General features: G+C 36.8%; 1 protein-coding gene across 1 annotated transcript in view; it reads right to left on the bottom strand.

Annotated features, from left to right (window-relative positions):
* cntnap2a (contactin associated protein 2a) overlaps positions 1 to 16433 on the bottom strand; it is a 337198-nt gene that overhangs the window by 182441 nt on the left and 138324 nt on the right. The window contains exon 3 of the mRNA XM_052596190.1: positions 14165 to 14358. Within this exon, the coding sequence (XP_052452150.1) occupies positions 14165 to 14358 (194 nt within the window). The remainder of the gene's footprint in view (positions 1 to 14164; positions 14359 to 16433) is intronic.

Genomic DNA, 16433 nt, shown 5'->3' with positions numbered 1-16433 from the left:
GCTGGGCGACACCTAACACCTTTGCGAGGTTTTACAACCTCCGTGTAGAGCCAGTTTCCTCCCGTGTGTTGGGTAACAGGTAATTGGCGGGAAGGGCTGGCTGGGTGTCTCGCTTGCTGCGCCATTCCCCCTAATACGGGGATGTGAGCGCTTTCTTCTCCCAGTAGAGTTCCCCGGTTGGCGTACCCTGGTCGAGCATCCTCCAGCACCCTCGGCATCAGACTTGGCGGAGCAGTCTGTCGCCAGGCCCAGTACTGGCGTTAGCATGCCCGGAGCCGGTCAGCCCCTGTACTGGGCTAGGTGTCCATATGGCTGGGTTCCCTACGGGTAATCCCATATGTGTATTCTTCCACGGTAAGGTTTCCCTCTTGGCAAACCCGTGTCTTCCCTTGACAGATCGCTCTGTCAGTCTCTTCTGGCAGCCGTTCCATCCCTACTCCAAGGTAGGACCTGCCTCAGAGACCCTTTCCATATGTAGTACTGCCCCCTGGGTCAGTCCATATCGGTATATCCACATGTCACCTCCCTACGGGTAGGATGTGGTCTCCGTAGTGGCCTTTCCTAAAGGCTTGCTTCCCCATTGTCTTGCCAGCTGAAAGAACAAATAGGGAAGATTTGAAGCAATCTTTCTCCGAAGGTTGAAATCCCTTCCATTTACTTATGTGGGCGCAACAGCAGCATGGCCTTCTCCAGCAGCGATGTACTCACCCTTTGGCCCCTTCGGTACCAAGGTCAGTGAATTTGCGCTGGGGCTTTGAGAAGGTTACGACCTTAAGCGTAGCTTTTTTGGCACGCCAAGGCTTGTCAACAATTGCAGCGCCTCAGGGTTGTGACGAGGTTCAGGTTATGGCGTTTTCCATAGGACCCCATTTGTCGGTCGACATAACTCGTAGTGACCGACAGATAGGGGACGTCTCGGTTACGTACGTAACCCTTGTTCCCTGATGGAGGGAACGGAGACGTTATGTCCCCATGCCACAACCTTGAACCATTCGTTGTTGCCGGGACATGTTCTCGGCTCCTCAGCGTAAAACCTAATGAGTGGATGCACCTGTCGCCCTATTTATACCCGCTAGCACGGGGAGTGGCTCAGGTGTGTTAATCCACTTGCCAATTTCATTGGCGTTTTCTCTTAAAATCAGAGATGATTGGCCTCCCAAGTGAGACCCCATTTGTCGGTCGACATAACGTCTCCGTTCCCTCCATCAGGGAACGAGGGTTACGTACGTAACCGAGACGTTTTGTTGCATATTCATTATTTTTTTTATAATTTTTGTCTTGACTCCACAGCAAAGCAATTTTGTCTTTACTGTTCAAATACTTATAGAGGGCACTATATATGTGTATTTGATTTCTTATATATTTCTTTTTTATTCTAATCAAAAATACACTTACTACTACTGCTAATGAAATAATTATTATTATTTCTTTACATTTTAATTTTAAAAAATTATAAAAATAAAAATAGAAATAACAGCCAACAATGGTTTTTATAATTCTTTAAAATGTATAATATTTTCTCTGTACAGTATAAATGGGTCTATGCATGGAAATATACATATGCTTTCATCTTTTTGCATTTCATTAAATGTTTGGTTGCTGTAGATTCTGTCATTTAACTTGAATAATACTTAAGATAATATGCTAAGTTAGTATGATGCTGATGATTGCTTTTTTTTGTACTTCAGTGTCAATGCAACTAGGTGATGAGCATCTGAAAGTGAGTATTCACGATTCACTGTGGAGACACGCATTTAGAACTAACTACATAATTGCAGCCTTGCTTTAATGATTTATGGACATTCAAATGCTTTTATGTGGACTTGCAATCACATTTTACAGTGGAATCAGCAGGACACCCGGCGATGTCTCACTGCCAGCAGAGTGAAAGCAAAATGTGATCCAGTATTTAAGGAACCATTATCCTCCAACTGAGTGCATTTGGCACCCTCATATTTTTCTGGCCACTTGGGGTTGTCTTGACAGATGAGGTGAAGACAGCTTTTCTCTCGGAGACCAAGAGCACAGCCGAATCAGTCAAAATGCCAGCCGTATACATATGTGTGAGAGACTGACAGGGGCAGCCAACTCAATGACACTCTGAATCAGGGCACTTTAGCAATGAGAGACTCACTCAGGAGTAGAGCTGAAGGAAGAAACTGGAATGTGGATATACGTAAGTCTCCTCATTTCACTGTGTAAGAAAAATAAACTCTAACTCAAGAGTGAGCTAACAATGGACAGAGTAGAAAAAAAATGGCGCTGAAAGTCCAACAATGGTTACATTCTGCTAACAGTTTATACATTGTGCCATTATAAAAAAAGAAACTGGAAAGGTTTGGCTTGTTTTGTAGGTTATGCATATAACATTTACTGTAGAAGACCATGGGGAAAAAGAAATCAGAATTGGGAAAAAATCTCACAGATATTAAACAAGCAATTGCTTTTATAGACACTTTAGAAAAAAAGAAAAGAAAAGAAAAAAGAGAAAATATTGAAAACATTTTATATTAAAAAGTATTAGAATGGAATTAATGACTAAAAAACATTATATCAAATCATAATTTATTTGGATAAATTTACAGTAAACTAAAATTGCAGCTGCAGAAATTCACCATATAAAATATGGTGACAATTGTTCCGGCATTATTGGATGGCATATTGGTGTTACAAGCTGCTGGTGTGTGAATGAAGGCGCACGAGGAAGACGATATATAAAAGGGTACTTTTAATGATCGCGGGAGAGTAAGGCCACATCCAACATACAGTAATTATACATTAAGAAACAATACATTGCATTACATTACATAACAATATTATTAATCACAGACAAGGAGGAACTAAAAAGACAGGGTATTTAAACACAAGGAAAATAATCAGGGGAATGGAGACAGGCGGGAATAATCAAATCAACCAAACAGGAAAAGGAAGATGATGAAATAAGGAAACAGAAAGTCCATGAATGTAACAGTTTTCCCCCCTCCCGGAACGGTGCCTCCTCGCCCGAAAGAGGAATTCCTGCGGAGGGAGAGTAGGGGTTCTGGAGGCAGGCAAGGGCCAGGCAATGGAGAGGACCCAGGGTGGAGTAGGAGGGATGAGCCATGGAGGAGCCCGGAGCAGGAAGATCCAGATGCTCCAGAGACCAGCCAGGATGTATATATATATATTCTATAAAATAGAATATATATATTAGGGGGACTAATCGACTAGTCGACTTTAATGCTCTGCCATGATAGTTTAAACTTGAGGTCAACTAGTCGCTGGTCCTATAGAGCGCTGTTGCACTCTAACGCACACACAGGCTACAGACAGTAACTTATCACACGCAGATCGCAGCATTTACAGACACAGAATCAAACAGCGTAGAAATATATTGTCAACGATGTTCTGTGATTTCTCAATAAAATAGCTTAGAAACTGAAAAGTTCTAGCATATATTTATTTATTAATAACCAAATCCCACAGCTTCACTACTAGTAGAGAGATGCTGCCAGGTAGAGTTAATCCATGCATGCAATCGCTTTCACTAATGTATTCGTATAAATGTAATCTTTACTGTGCTATTTTATCTGTATCTGATTTAGAACAAGCAGAAATTTGTAAGAAATATAATGACCCCAAAATGAGCTGTTATATTAGCAATAGTCATGTGGCCAGCATTGTGTTGTATGGTACACAAGGTGTTTGAGTCTCAGCTCAAGGTTCAGCCTTATTTGTTTATTAATGACATCATCAGCGACTAGTCATCACATAAAAATCGACTTAAAAAACTCAGAAGTCATTCAACCCCTAATTTACACACACACACACACACACACACACACACACACACACACACACACACACACACACACACGCACACACACACACACACACACACACACAAACACACACACACACACACAAACACACACACACACACACACCCTGTGTTTTCAAAGGTATTTCAGAATTCAGAGGCATTCGGATCACGTCAGTCAAGGCTGCTGATGCACCTTTTCTTGTATGAGGAAATAGCAGTCCTACAGGCAAAGGGCACGATAGATATGGTCCCTCCAGCCAATATGTTGTTGGGGTTCTACAGCTCTTACTTCATTGTCCCCAAGAAAAGCGGTGGGTTACGACCAATCTTGGATCTGCAAGTTTTGAACCTTGCACTTCACATGCTGCCGTTCCAGATGTTGACGCAGAAACGCATTTTCAAGTGCATCCGCCCCCAAGATTGGTTTGCAGTGATCAATCTGAAGGACACATACTTTCATGTCTCACTCCTCCTGTGGCACAGGTCGTTCCTGTGGTTCGTGTCTGAGGGTCAGGCCCTTTGGGCTGTCCCTGTCGCCCTGCGTCTACAGCCCATTGGATCTTCGGGTCAACTGGGAAAAGAGCAAACACGTGCCAACATGGAGACCGTATAAGACCGCTTCAGCACTACCTGCCTGATGCAGAACCTGGTCAGATCCCTCGGTTCTTTGGGGAGAAGTGCCCCTGAAACTGGTATCCAGGCATGACCTCACTCATATGATTTTGTACAGTTTGTCTAAACCCTAGTGACGGGTAGGTTTAGGGGCGGGGTTAGGTGTAGGTCATTTGAATTGTCATTTGAATTTGAATACAATTTCATATGAATTGCCAACTCGTAAAATACATACGATTTAGCAAAAATTGTGATGTTAAGGCATTTTTTTTTTCTATTGACTAAGTATAAATGTGATATAGATTATTGACATAGACAGATTAAAATATAAAACTGGTGAAGCTGAACATAGGGAGACAGGAATACTTGAATTTTCAAAGTGGTTGTCTGCCAACAGTCAAACACAAAATCTATGAAAGAAGTCCTTTACAAAAAAGTTAAAGAAACCCTGAAAGAATATGTAATCTTAAAATGTATGCAAATATATCAGGTGTCTGACTCTGATTAATCTGCACAATAGCCGTAGTTCAGCTGAGTGTGATCCGGTCTGTCACAACTGCTTACATCAGATTCTGAGCAGTGGCCTGTTAAAACTATTCCACTCCACTTATTAAGATCAAAAGTACCTCAATGTATGAGTTTTTTGAATGCCTCTAATATCTTGAAAGGATATGATGGTGAATTGGGCTGCATAGTATGTCATTATTGGAAAGACCTTGAAGGTCTCAGCATTGCAAGAAAAAGAAATTAAGGGGAAATGGGCCTTATCAGAAGTTGAATGAATCTGCTACACACAAAACAAAAGTTTATGAAGTTGAAGAGTACTAGAGTTTTGCATAATGTGTCTGGGAGAAACTATAACAAATAATTAAATATATCATTATAATTAAAATTCTAATGAAATGCAAATCAGTTGCTCGTAAAACTTAATAAAAAGTGTAAAAATTATATTTTCTTGGAAAGTTTGATCACATGATTTCAAAAGGGGGTGTGCAAAACTTTAGTCATTTATTATTATTTACAATATTTATTTGTTTATGTATTTATTATTGTAATTTGTTATTATTATTATTATTATTATTAGTGAATAAAGTGTTTAAAATACAACACTAAGTTAACATAGAGTGGAGAAAAGAAGGAAGTTCACCTAAATGTTTCATGTTACTTTCTTTATTAAGTATACAGTAGTCAACATTTGAAGTGAATCACAAAAGTTCATCAGAGTTGTCCTAAGCCAAGAACACATTTTTGGTTTTAGGTTTAAAGATAACTTTGATGAAAGGTTTTGAACCACTTCAAATACTGACTAGTATATATTAAGTTAACATAAAATTTAGAAAAAAAAAAAAAAATTATTCGAAAGTAATTAATGCATTCATTTAGCTATCATGAATTAAATTGATTGAAGACTGTCAATATTAGTGTTCCAAAAATAAATAAATAAATGCTGTTTTTATTCAGTTCTTTTTACTGTTCTTTAAAATTGTAATAATATTTCACAATATTACTGTTTTTACTGTCCCTCTGATCAAATAAATACAGCCTTGATGAGTATAATTATAGGATGTAATATGGACAAATTCCTTCCATGAACCCTGAAACACAAGCCCCCTTTTTGGAAGTAAGCAGAAAAATATAGTCTGTAAATTCTTTGAATGTCAAATGAGAAAAAATAACGTTTTTGCAGCAGTCAATATGAGATGTGCGTAATGGGCACAAACTCACAGTGAATAAAACAACTATGGGTATTTTCACACCACAGCGAGGGGTATGCCTCATTTCATAGGCTTTCTAAATGTATGTTTCAGCAGATTAATTGATGGAGAGGTTTCGCCATCATTATGCCACATAGAGGGCTCTCGGACCACATGGGAGGAAGAATTCATATAAGAATTCAGCTTCTGTTTATTCAGTACAAGAGACAGCGTTTCAGAGCTCATTCAGTATTGACTGAAAGGGGAAAGCAGTAATGTATCAGCCTCCAAAAGGATCCATCAAAATTCAATTCACAGAAAGGTACTAGAAAAAAGAAAAAAGAATTAAAATAAAACAAGTCGCACTACAAGTTGGTGGCCAGGAAATGGTTGGGAATAAAAGAAAATAAAAATTTACAGAGGTGTGACAAGAAAATGTCTTTATAATTTATTTATTTTTATCTACAACATCATCAGATGAAGCTGGGAATGCTAACCGGTAGCTTTCTCTTGGTATTATGGAGCTCCTTTAAGAGAGTCTAGTCGTGAAACACTGGGGTAGCTGCTAGGGTGCTAGAGGCTAAAACAAAGAGAAATGTCAAGCCTCTTGGGAGGGTAACTTGTAGCTTTCACTAAGGATACACTGTATGTGACATCTGTCATGTCACCTGAGTGTTCCAGCTCACAGCCGAATGGGAAAATGATCCACTGCTTTCGCATCATGGTCAATCAACAGGAATAAATCATACAGTGTTTGAATGAGACTTGCATGCTGAGCACCTTCCACCAGACTGTGGTTCTGTCTCCTCTTCAATGAACCAAGCCATTGTAGACACAACTTTATTTTCCCCTTTAAACACTGACAGTGTACAATAGCATTTTATGATCTTAAAATTATATAGTGCTCCCTTTTCCACTGATAGGATAGTGGAAACTAGGGGTGTAACGATTCATTGATATGGATCGATACAATGTCTGACAATACAATGCATCGATTCCACACATAAAATATTGATATCTGTAGTATAAATAGGTACCTTATTTGACACTGGCCACATTTTCACACAATGTCCGTCTATGCATTACTGCCAACAGGTGCATTCTTGTTCAAACTCACATATACTCGGTATAAGGACAGTTTGAAGGCACAAGGTGAGCATAAAAGACGCTTGTTTGCAGAACAGTCAAGCGATGTGTGAGAAGTTTTCAGCACACACATCTGAAGTGCACGCACACATACAGCAGAACTACGTGAATACTAAATTTATGTTTTTTCCCTTTTTTGTAAATGAATGAATAAATTCAAACAAAATTACACCAAGATACGCATTTTGGTGAATATCCTACTAAATACAGTCATTTAGGCATATGTCTTAATGTAAACAGTTCAGAAAGAAAAGGCATGGGTATCAGTATATTAAATATGTGCTTCATTCTTAAAGTGAAAGCAAACTAATTATAAATCTAATGCTGTCAAAGAAAAAAATATAAGTGCTCACTGCTTCTGACCAAACCTTTGTAACATCAAAAATTATTAATCTATATTTAATTTATACAGTGAAGACTATGCAGTTATTTTACATTTGATTATTACATTTCTGTAGCATTCATCATACCTTAGCTCATAGATTGAGCTGAAAAAAACCTGAAAAGCACTGTTTATTGAATTTGTATCTCTTTGTATGTTATTTATTTTCTGCTGTTGCTTGCAACTTATCTGTAGTAAACATTTTTAGCACTGAGCCCATAGTTGCAGCCAGAATTATTTTCCAATTATTTATAATGCAATCTGTGGCACTGTGCTGTTTGATAAAACTGCACATTTTAGAGTGCCCTTTTATTGTGGCCAGCCTAAGGCACACCTGTGCAATAATCATGCTGTCTAATCAGCATCTTGATATGCCACACCTTTGAGGTAGATGGATTATCTCGGCAAAGGAGAAGTGCTCACTAACACATATTTAGACAGATTTGTGAACAATATTTGAAAGAAAAAGGCATTTTGTGTACAGTATATAGAAAAAGTCTTAGATCTTTGAGTTCAACTCATGAAAAATGGGGGCAAAAACAAAAGTGTTGCGTTCATAATTTTTCTTCAGTGTATGTATAAGACAAGACTACTAAACAAAGCAAATCGGAGTCATTATTTGGGAAATTGCATGTTGACATTAGTGTTGCATGGTCAAAGTTGACTATTTACAGAAAGAGACTTAAGGCTAAAGTATATTATCAACCACAGATTATGCAAATACTCTCCATATAAATCCATAAATCAAATTGTTTTCTGACAAGCAAGAGCATTAAGTCAGAACTGTAAATTCCATCTGAGCAACATTGAAGATTAATAGTGTATGTACAACACTGAACCCTAGGCTATGAAGTTAAAAAGAACACTATGAGCCGTACTTATAAAATAAAGAAGACAGGTTCAGTATGGTGAATTGTGGCATAAAGGTTTGAAGATTACATCTGTCTGCTCACATGAAATCATGCAGTAATTGAAGTCATTGTAAAAATAAACCAGGACAGGTGCAGTTAAATAGAGTGTTTAATTGTCTTCAGGTAAGTGGGTGTGAGATCAGGTTGAATTAGCTCAGGGTTTAACATGCAAACAAATTTACATTTGTTGTATAAAAGCATGGTTTCATTAAAAATTCAGCACACTACACAAAAGTCATAGCTGGGATTGTGTTGCTTTCTGTTAGTCAATCAGCTTTGAAATGGAATACATAATCTCTTATGGATCAATTTCAAAGACGTCTGGATAAAAAGGATTTCAGCAGCATTTGCTTTCACACATATTTGATTGACATAAAGTTGAAACGTTATGCACAAAGGTCTTTGCAGGCATCATCAAACAAGTCAACAAAGGAAAATTCACTGAATCGGTTTTATTCTTTGGTTGTCTTTAAAGCTGAAGTATGCTTCAGTTAGTAAGTTTATTTGGGACTAAATGCATCTTTCCATATTTGAAAAGACCACAATAATTATTTCACAGTCTGCCAATCTTTGTCAAGAATAAATTCATACTTGAGAAAGAGATTGAAAAGGTGCGACATAATTGGTGTGGAGGTGTTTAGACTAAACTGACTGAACTAGACTTCAGTCTTGAAGATACATAAGCCTAGGCATCACCAAGTAAAAATAAGCACATCAATTCCTAATGAGAATAGTTCAATAGAATAATTATTACTCTAATTACTGACTGGTTGTTCATATGACAACATGCAATTGTTGACAAATATTAAACTCTTGTTAAAAAAAAAAGACACTGTATTCTATATATAAAAAATGTGGTTGGGGTGGACTATATGGCAAAATATCATTTCACAATTTTTCTTTTTTTTTTTTTTTTTCAGAAATATCACGATTCACGATTTTATCGCAATTCTTTGTGACGTTGGTTTTACAATATTGCAAGTTATATGAGCATCACAGCCAAACTTATTTCCCTATTATAGAGACAAAGCCTATAATAAAGGCAACAAAATATAAAAAGAATGGCGGATATTTTCGGCTAATATTTCACCCAAAAAGGAAAATTCTGTCAGCTGTCTGTCAATTCTGTCATAGAGTTTTATTTTTATACCATCATTTACTAACTCAAAAGTTGTTTTAAACCTGAATGAGTTTCGGGATTTTAGAATGCAATTTAGAATAACTATTTTAATATATTCATTATGTAATTTATTCCTGTGATGCCAACGCAGAATTTTCAGCAGTCTTCGGTGTCACATGATCCTTCAAGAAATGTTCTTATTTATTCTGCGATTTAAAACTTTTGTTGAAACATTTTTTTTTAGGTTTCTTTGAGTGGAAAGTTTAAACAGAGATCTTGTTTAACATTATAAATGTCTTCATTGTCACTTTTGATCAAATTAATACATCCTTGCTGAATGAACGTATCCATTCCTTCAATTAAATAATCTTACTGAGCCAAAACATCTGAACGTGTCAAACAAGCTACATTTAAAGACAGAACATCTCCAAGAGGATTTTATCAGTGAAAACAGACAAAAAAGTGTCAGCCTACTAATTACAGAACAACTGAAAAAAATGTCATTAATATATAAATGTGTAGTTCTTCTTTATAAATAAATAACTTGATTAACAAGTGAGTTGCGTGATGACTAGTTAAATAACTGAAAAGCATTACCCATATCTATTTACAAGCCACTCAAGTCATTTGTCAGAGACCTACATATTAAATCTAACATCAGACAAGTATTAAGTCATTGTCTGATATGGGCACAGATGTGCTCGACCAGCACAAACACATTTCAAAACACAACTGAAGCAAAGACAAATTACCATTCTATGCCAGTCCTGACATAATGGGTTTTCATAAAGAAATACATTTGCTCTTCTTTTGTACAATCTGAAGTAAATGATTATTCCCTAACTAAGTCTGACCTAGATAAACAACCATGTCAGGAATGTCTTCTCCTTTCCCTGATGAACACAACAACATGGCAGTAGAAATGAATTACCTGGACACAAAGCAAACATTTTATTCTGAGCAATACTGCAAATCTGACATGTCATAAATCCCAAACTGGCTCCACTGCCAACGTCACATTTAAGAATTGGAGGTAAAAGGAAATGACTGTTGTCTCATTTATCTTACATCAGGGATAAAGTAAAGTCACTATTTTAGATGAATTGGAGGGTCAAAGAGCACCTCCACTGATGATGTGAATACAGCTTAGCGTTAAAGTCTAAGGACATCACATGTCACCACAATACACAGTGGTCTGTCATTTTTCTGATAAATGGCATATGACTTTTACTTTGAGTGCTAGTATATATTCCTCCTATCTCTTCTTATTGTAATATACTTACCGGTAATCCAAACTGCCATTTAACCTGAAACTTTTTGGAGGAAAAATAGTGACAGTATGATTGAAAAACGTTTCAAAATAAATTCAATCCACAAACTAAAACCAGTGCAAAAAATGCTGTACATGGCATACAAAAGCACAACAACTAACCATTATTCATTAGCAACACAAAAGGCCTTAATTAATATTCAAGCATATAAGCCTGTCAAAGAAAAATAATTAAATCCAGTGCACGAAATGTGATGATAATTATTCAGGAGTAAAAAAAAAAAAAATGATACAGTCCAAAAAACGGAACTGCATATAAATCAGTCCGAAGCCGGATGCTTTGAAAGTCTACTTTTGATTGCTGCTTTAATACTGAAACCATGATTGGTAGACTGGTTATCCTTGAGTGGTGAATTTCTTCAAGAGGGGACATGCAATCAGATTTCAAACTGAATGTAAAAACATATGCCCCTCAAACAAGCTAATTTAGCAGGGCTGTTTGTTTGCCTTTGCTTGGCATTACTTTTGTCAGTCTTCCAGGCAACAGTTAACCAATGCTGAATGGCTAGTGTTATACTTCTATAGCAACAGGAATGATCCGTAATTCCCACTTCAGTCTTCTTAATGTTCGAATACTATCGATCTAGCCTGCATTAAACAGTAATGCACAGCGACCTGTAAATGATTTAGAGACAAACTGAAATCCAAGGGCACCTCACTTCACAAAGCCGGAAGGAAATAAATTCACTCTCTTTTCCAACTGAGTTCCAAAAGTACTCAAAAGTGTCTGCAGAGCAATGTAAGGATGGTTAATAGTGGTAACTGTGATGTCATGACAGTTGTAACACTTTCCACATAAATTTCGAATATCACCGAGAAACAGATAAACATAGCGACACGTAATAATTATGTGACACTACATTTACATATTTGCATTAAAGCCCTTGTTAACAGCTCCCCATGTGAAGGCTTCTCATTGAAAGACAAAAGCAGCTAGAAGAACACTCTTCAAGTGGCAAATCAGAGGTTGTTGGGAATATAGCGAGTGGATCCAACACACTCTCTTAAGGAAACGTCCCCTCAAGAGACTTTTATCCTGCACCACCAAAATGTCACTCTTAAATCATACGACTTTTCAAAGGACTTAAAGATGTCATTCTACCGTCATATTCATCTTGTTCAAGAGGATTAAATTACCCAAGGCTAAACTTTTAGGGTAAAAATGAAAAACGTCTCATCATGTGGTCCGAATCCTGTAATATTTTGTTTTCTGTGGGACACAAAGGAAGTCTGAGCAGGTCTTTTCCAAACACATTTGTCAGTTTGGAAAAACAACACAAGCACATTGCTTTACAGTCTTCTGAAGTCATAGTGTTTTGTGAGGAACAGACTGAGATTCAGGCCATTCCCTGCAAACTTCATCTTCAAATAGTGAGATATAAAATTACACTTTTTTTTTTTTTCTATGTTAACTATGCAATACACAACCTGATCTCATGATGAAATCGTACATGTGGGAACTTTTTCCAAGACACGAAATGCGTATAGCCACTTACATTACGTTACATATTCAATGAGAAATATCCACTGAGTGGCACTTAAAAAGTGTTCGTTAACAGATGAACGTACATATGGTACTTATTGGTTTTGTACGTTTCACTGCAGTTCTGTTGTTTTTTTAAATATAAGTACAATGTAAAAACATGTATGTACACAATAAGTACATTGTACTAAATTATTAATTAAAATGTAAGTGCATAGTAGTTAAGGCCACCTAATATAAAGTGGGTCCATGTTTTTCATGGGATTCACACCCAAGAATTCCGCATCCTAAGTCCAATTACGTGCCGGCGGAGCTAACGAGCAAACTTGTTATGTCTGGAAAGCAAATCATGCAGAGCTATAATAATAACTTGTGTATAAAATCGATTACAAGTGCTTAAGGTTTTCCCGCCTCTATTATAAATTTCTGCTGGAAACTGCAATGATATGTACAGTACCAAAATACTTAGCATTTTGCGAAAATAAAAAAAGTTCCCACCTATGTTTTCATCATGAGATCAGGAAGGCTATAAATTATGTACACAAAAATGTTTATGATTAACACATTCTACAACTTGTACTCAATAATAATGATAATAAAAATAATAAATTGACTTTATTATTATGATTTTGATTAACTGTTATTCATATGCAGCCACTAAAAAAAAAAAAAAAAAATCAACAACACATTCATTTAATGTAATTTATTATAAAAAATAACAATAAAAGGTAACATTAAAAAGAATGTCCATTCCACTGTACCTTATTTTCTAACCAACAAAGAACCTGAAGGGAGACCTTAGGCCTCGATTTTAAAGTTTAAAGCTCTTTTAGGCTAGTCTGAAGTCTATTCCCTTAAACTAGAGTCTAACTTGGACAGATCAAATGATTCATCTTGTGATGTGAGTTGAGAATGTCTAGGAGCAACATTTTGGTTGTGCAGGATAAAATACAATGATGTTTCTCCTTTGAGACCTCACTGTGTGGATCGCTGGTGGGTCCAGTAATAATTCCACTCCCCTCTGCTGTGGGTACTGAGCACAGTGGTACATCAGCCTGAAATCAGTCTGTAAAACTGTCTTTCTCTGGATCTAAGTGCTTCTTTGATTGCTTACTGTTGATTAAACCAACCAGGAAGAAATCAAGGCATCCTCTTGACTCATTGATCTTCAGCTGTCCTTGGTGAGCTCAGTGTTTAAAAGAGGTATGCTAACATCCTGCTACAATAACCACCATGTCCTATGAATATGTCAAGAACCAATCTGGAATCTAAATTTTCTTTTATAATTCATTTTATAACATTTCTTGCATTAAAGACACACCACTTGATGTCAGTATAAAGTATAAGAACACTAGAATGAAGATATTTTTCACATACAGTACACAACAATTCAAAATGTTTCTTCAAGAGCAAATTAGCACATTAGAATGATTTCCAAAGGATCATGTGACACTGAAGACTCGAGTAACAATTCTGAAAATCCAGATTTGTCATCACATTACATTACGTTATTTAAAACTGTAATAATATTTCTCAATATAACATTTTTGTATAAATTAAAAACAGCCTGGGTAAGCTAAGGTAGTAAGTAAACAATGAAAACATCCTACCAACCCTAAAACTTTTAATAATAATGAATAAACTCCAACAGTAATTATTTCAGCTTATGAATTGTGCTACTCACCCAGATGTTGCCATCTTGATGGTAAGGTTTCCAGTTCCTGCCTGTGTCACTATAGAGCAGCCGGTAACGCGTCGTCCAATCAGAGCTGCTATATCGACCCTGCGTGGCGATGGCTGTGACCTGTTTCCTGCTTCCCAGGTCGACCTGCAGCCACTGGTAATGATCACTGTCCAGCGGAGACCAGCCCCCAGCACCTAGAGAAAGTGCACAATACTCACTACCTTGTTGTATTGATCTAAAGTCTTTGTGGCTGTGTCACGAAGGGGCTAGAGAAAAACAGAACAGGAACAAGTGCTGTTGTGTTTTTTTGTGTAAATGTTATGTTTGCTTTTAAATGTTTTTTTGTTTTTGTTTTTTTTTTTAAATTAAATGGGTGTTCTCTACAGGATAATCTACCAGACTGTTGTAATTTAACAAAGATCAGCTGAAATGGTGTTGTTCCAGAGGAGCATCTGTATTTTTCTGTTCTCGCTTCTCTAGGAAGTCTAAGAACAGATTGTCTTACAGATGTTTTATCTGTGCTTTTAGCTGGAGGCTTTTGGACATTTGTTAAAGGGATATTTGAAGGATCATTAAATGTCATAAATCCAACCATTAATATTAAAGAAACGACCCCTTTTCAAGCACATGGTTCCATTTTAGCACGTAATGCCTACTTCTCACAATCCACTGCAACATTTTTTATCTTTAAATATATCTTGTTTCTCTCAAAATACATAATATATAATTCCCCTAATAACGTTTTATTTTATTCATTATCAAGATACCAAGAGGGCAACAGAGTCAAATAACTAAAATTAGAGATGCAAAGTGTGAAGAGAAATAATTTTTTTTTAAACCTTATGAATTATGAGAAGAATATTCTTATTGTGCATCATTTTCAAACTAGCCGCAAGTAGGCTAAATGTTTGAAATATTATTTAACCATGGATTTTAAAATGGGTAAACTGCTAGTTGCAATATTAGCCTTATAGATGGACAAAAGAGTAAGACATTTTATTCCAAAAGTGGTAAATTGACATCTTCACCACAGAATGTGTTGGAAATTTAATGACTGCTATATATACTGCTAGACATTGTTAGCAGACAAATTAAACTAGTGAATCTACAGGGACAAAAATGCCCATAGTTTAAGAGGAACCCAGATATAATCACCATGTGATTCAATAGTGAAGTCAGGGTTTCTGTCTGTATCTATATTGGTATGAAATAGACATACTGTACTGCATGAAGCTTAAACTTTTAGAAGTACATTCCGTTTATTTAGTTCCTAGCTTCACACTAAACATAGAGCACGATTGCGCTGATCGGCGACACACTGCAGACTGCCAAAGGGAAAGTCAGAGTGAGGACATAAAGTGAGGGTCAGCAGTTAAGGGTGTCCAGGGATCAGTACAAGACAGAAGCTTAAGAAAGTGTAAGAGAGCCAGGGGACATCCACTCCACCGCCACCTGCCACCGAGGCAGATGTTCTGAGGAGATAAAGAGAGCAAAAGTAGGGCACTGGAAGGACACCAACAGCCCAGAAAGAGGAGAATAAAACAGACAGCAGAAGACAACAGCTCCTAGAGTTATTACGGCCCAGACTAAATAAATAAAAAACACTTGATGACTCTGATAAAACAGGAGAAGATAGAGCTGAAGAGATGAAAAATAAATTGCATTATGTTGGTCTAAACCCTGCCTGATGGGATACCTGTGTAGCCTTATAGATGTAGCATGTAGGACTTTGTGATGATAATGCACCTAGGCGATGATAAATCATATGGCATAATTTTTGAATAGTTTACCATTTGCTAGTACGCTGACACTAAAAGAGAGAGACTCGCAATGTGATTTATTCTGCACGATTTGGTAATTTGTTTTTGTATTGTGTTCAGTCACTTGACAGAGTTAATCTATTTGATGATTTCTGGATTCAAATATAGATGTTCAAATGCAGGCATTATGTTTTCCGTATTGGTTTCTAATACAAGATGAAGGAGATACAGACAGCTGTAGGCAAAGTGCTACAGGCAGGCTGCTACAGTATCAATGGGGGTTTGCTGCACATTAATCACAGTGGAATCTGTTTGACCTCATAATTAAAATTCTGTCATTATGGTTTTATCATTTTCATGCTTGAAGTTTTGTCTCAGTAATACATTTTCAGTCAGGGAAGAATGTACATTATCGAACTTCAGCCACCAGTTAGAGTTAAAGAAAAAGTGTATAAAAGATCTGCAGATTCTAAACATGAATTAATTTCTTTACTCCATGAAACAGAAAA

The sequence above is a fragment of the Carassius gibelio genome, chromosome B24, assembly GCF_023724105.1.
Source record: "Carassius gibelio isolate Cgi1373 ecotype wild population from Czech Republic chromosome B24, carGib1.2-hapl.c, whole genome shotgun sequence".
Taxonomy (NCBI): domain Eukaryota; kingdom Metazoa; phylum Chordata; class Actinopteri; order Cypriniformes; family Cyprinidae; genus Carassius; species Carassius gibelio.
Note: the sequence above shows the minus strand (reverse complement) of the source record. Positions and strands in the feature narration are given on the sequence as shown.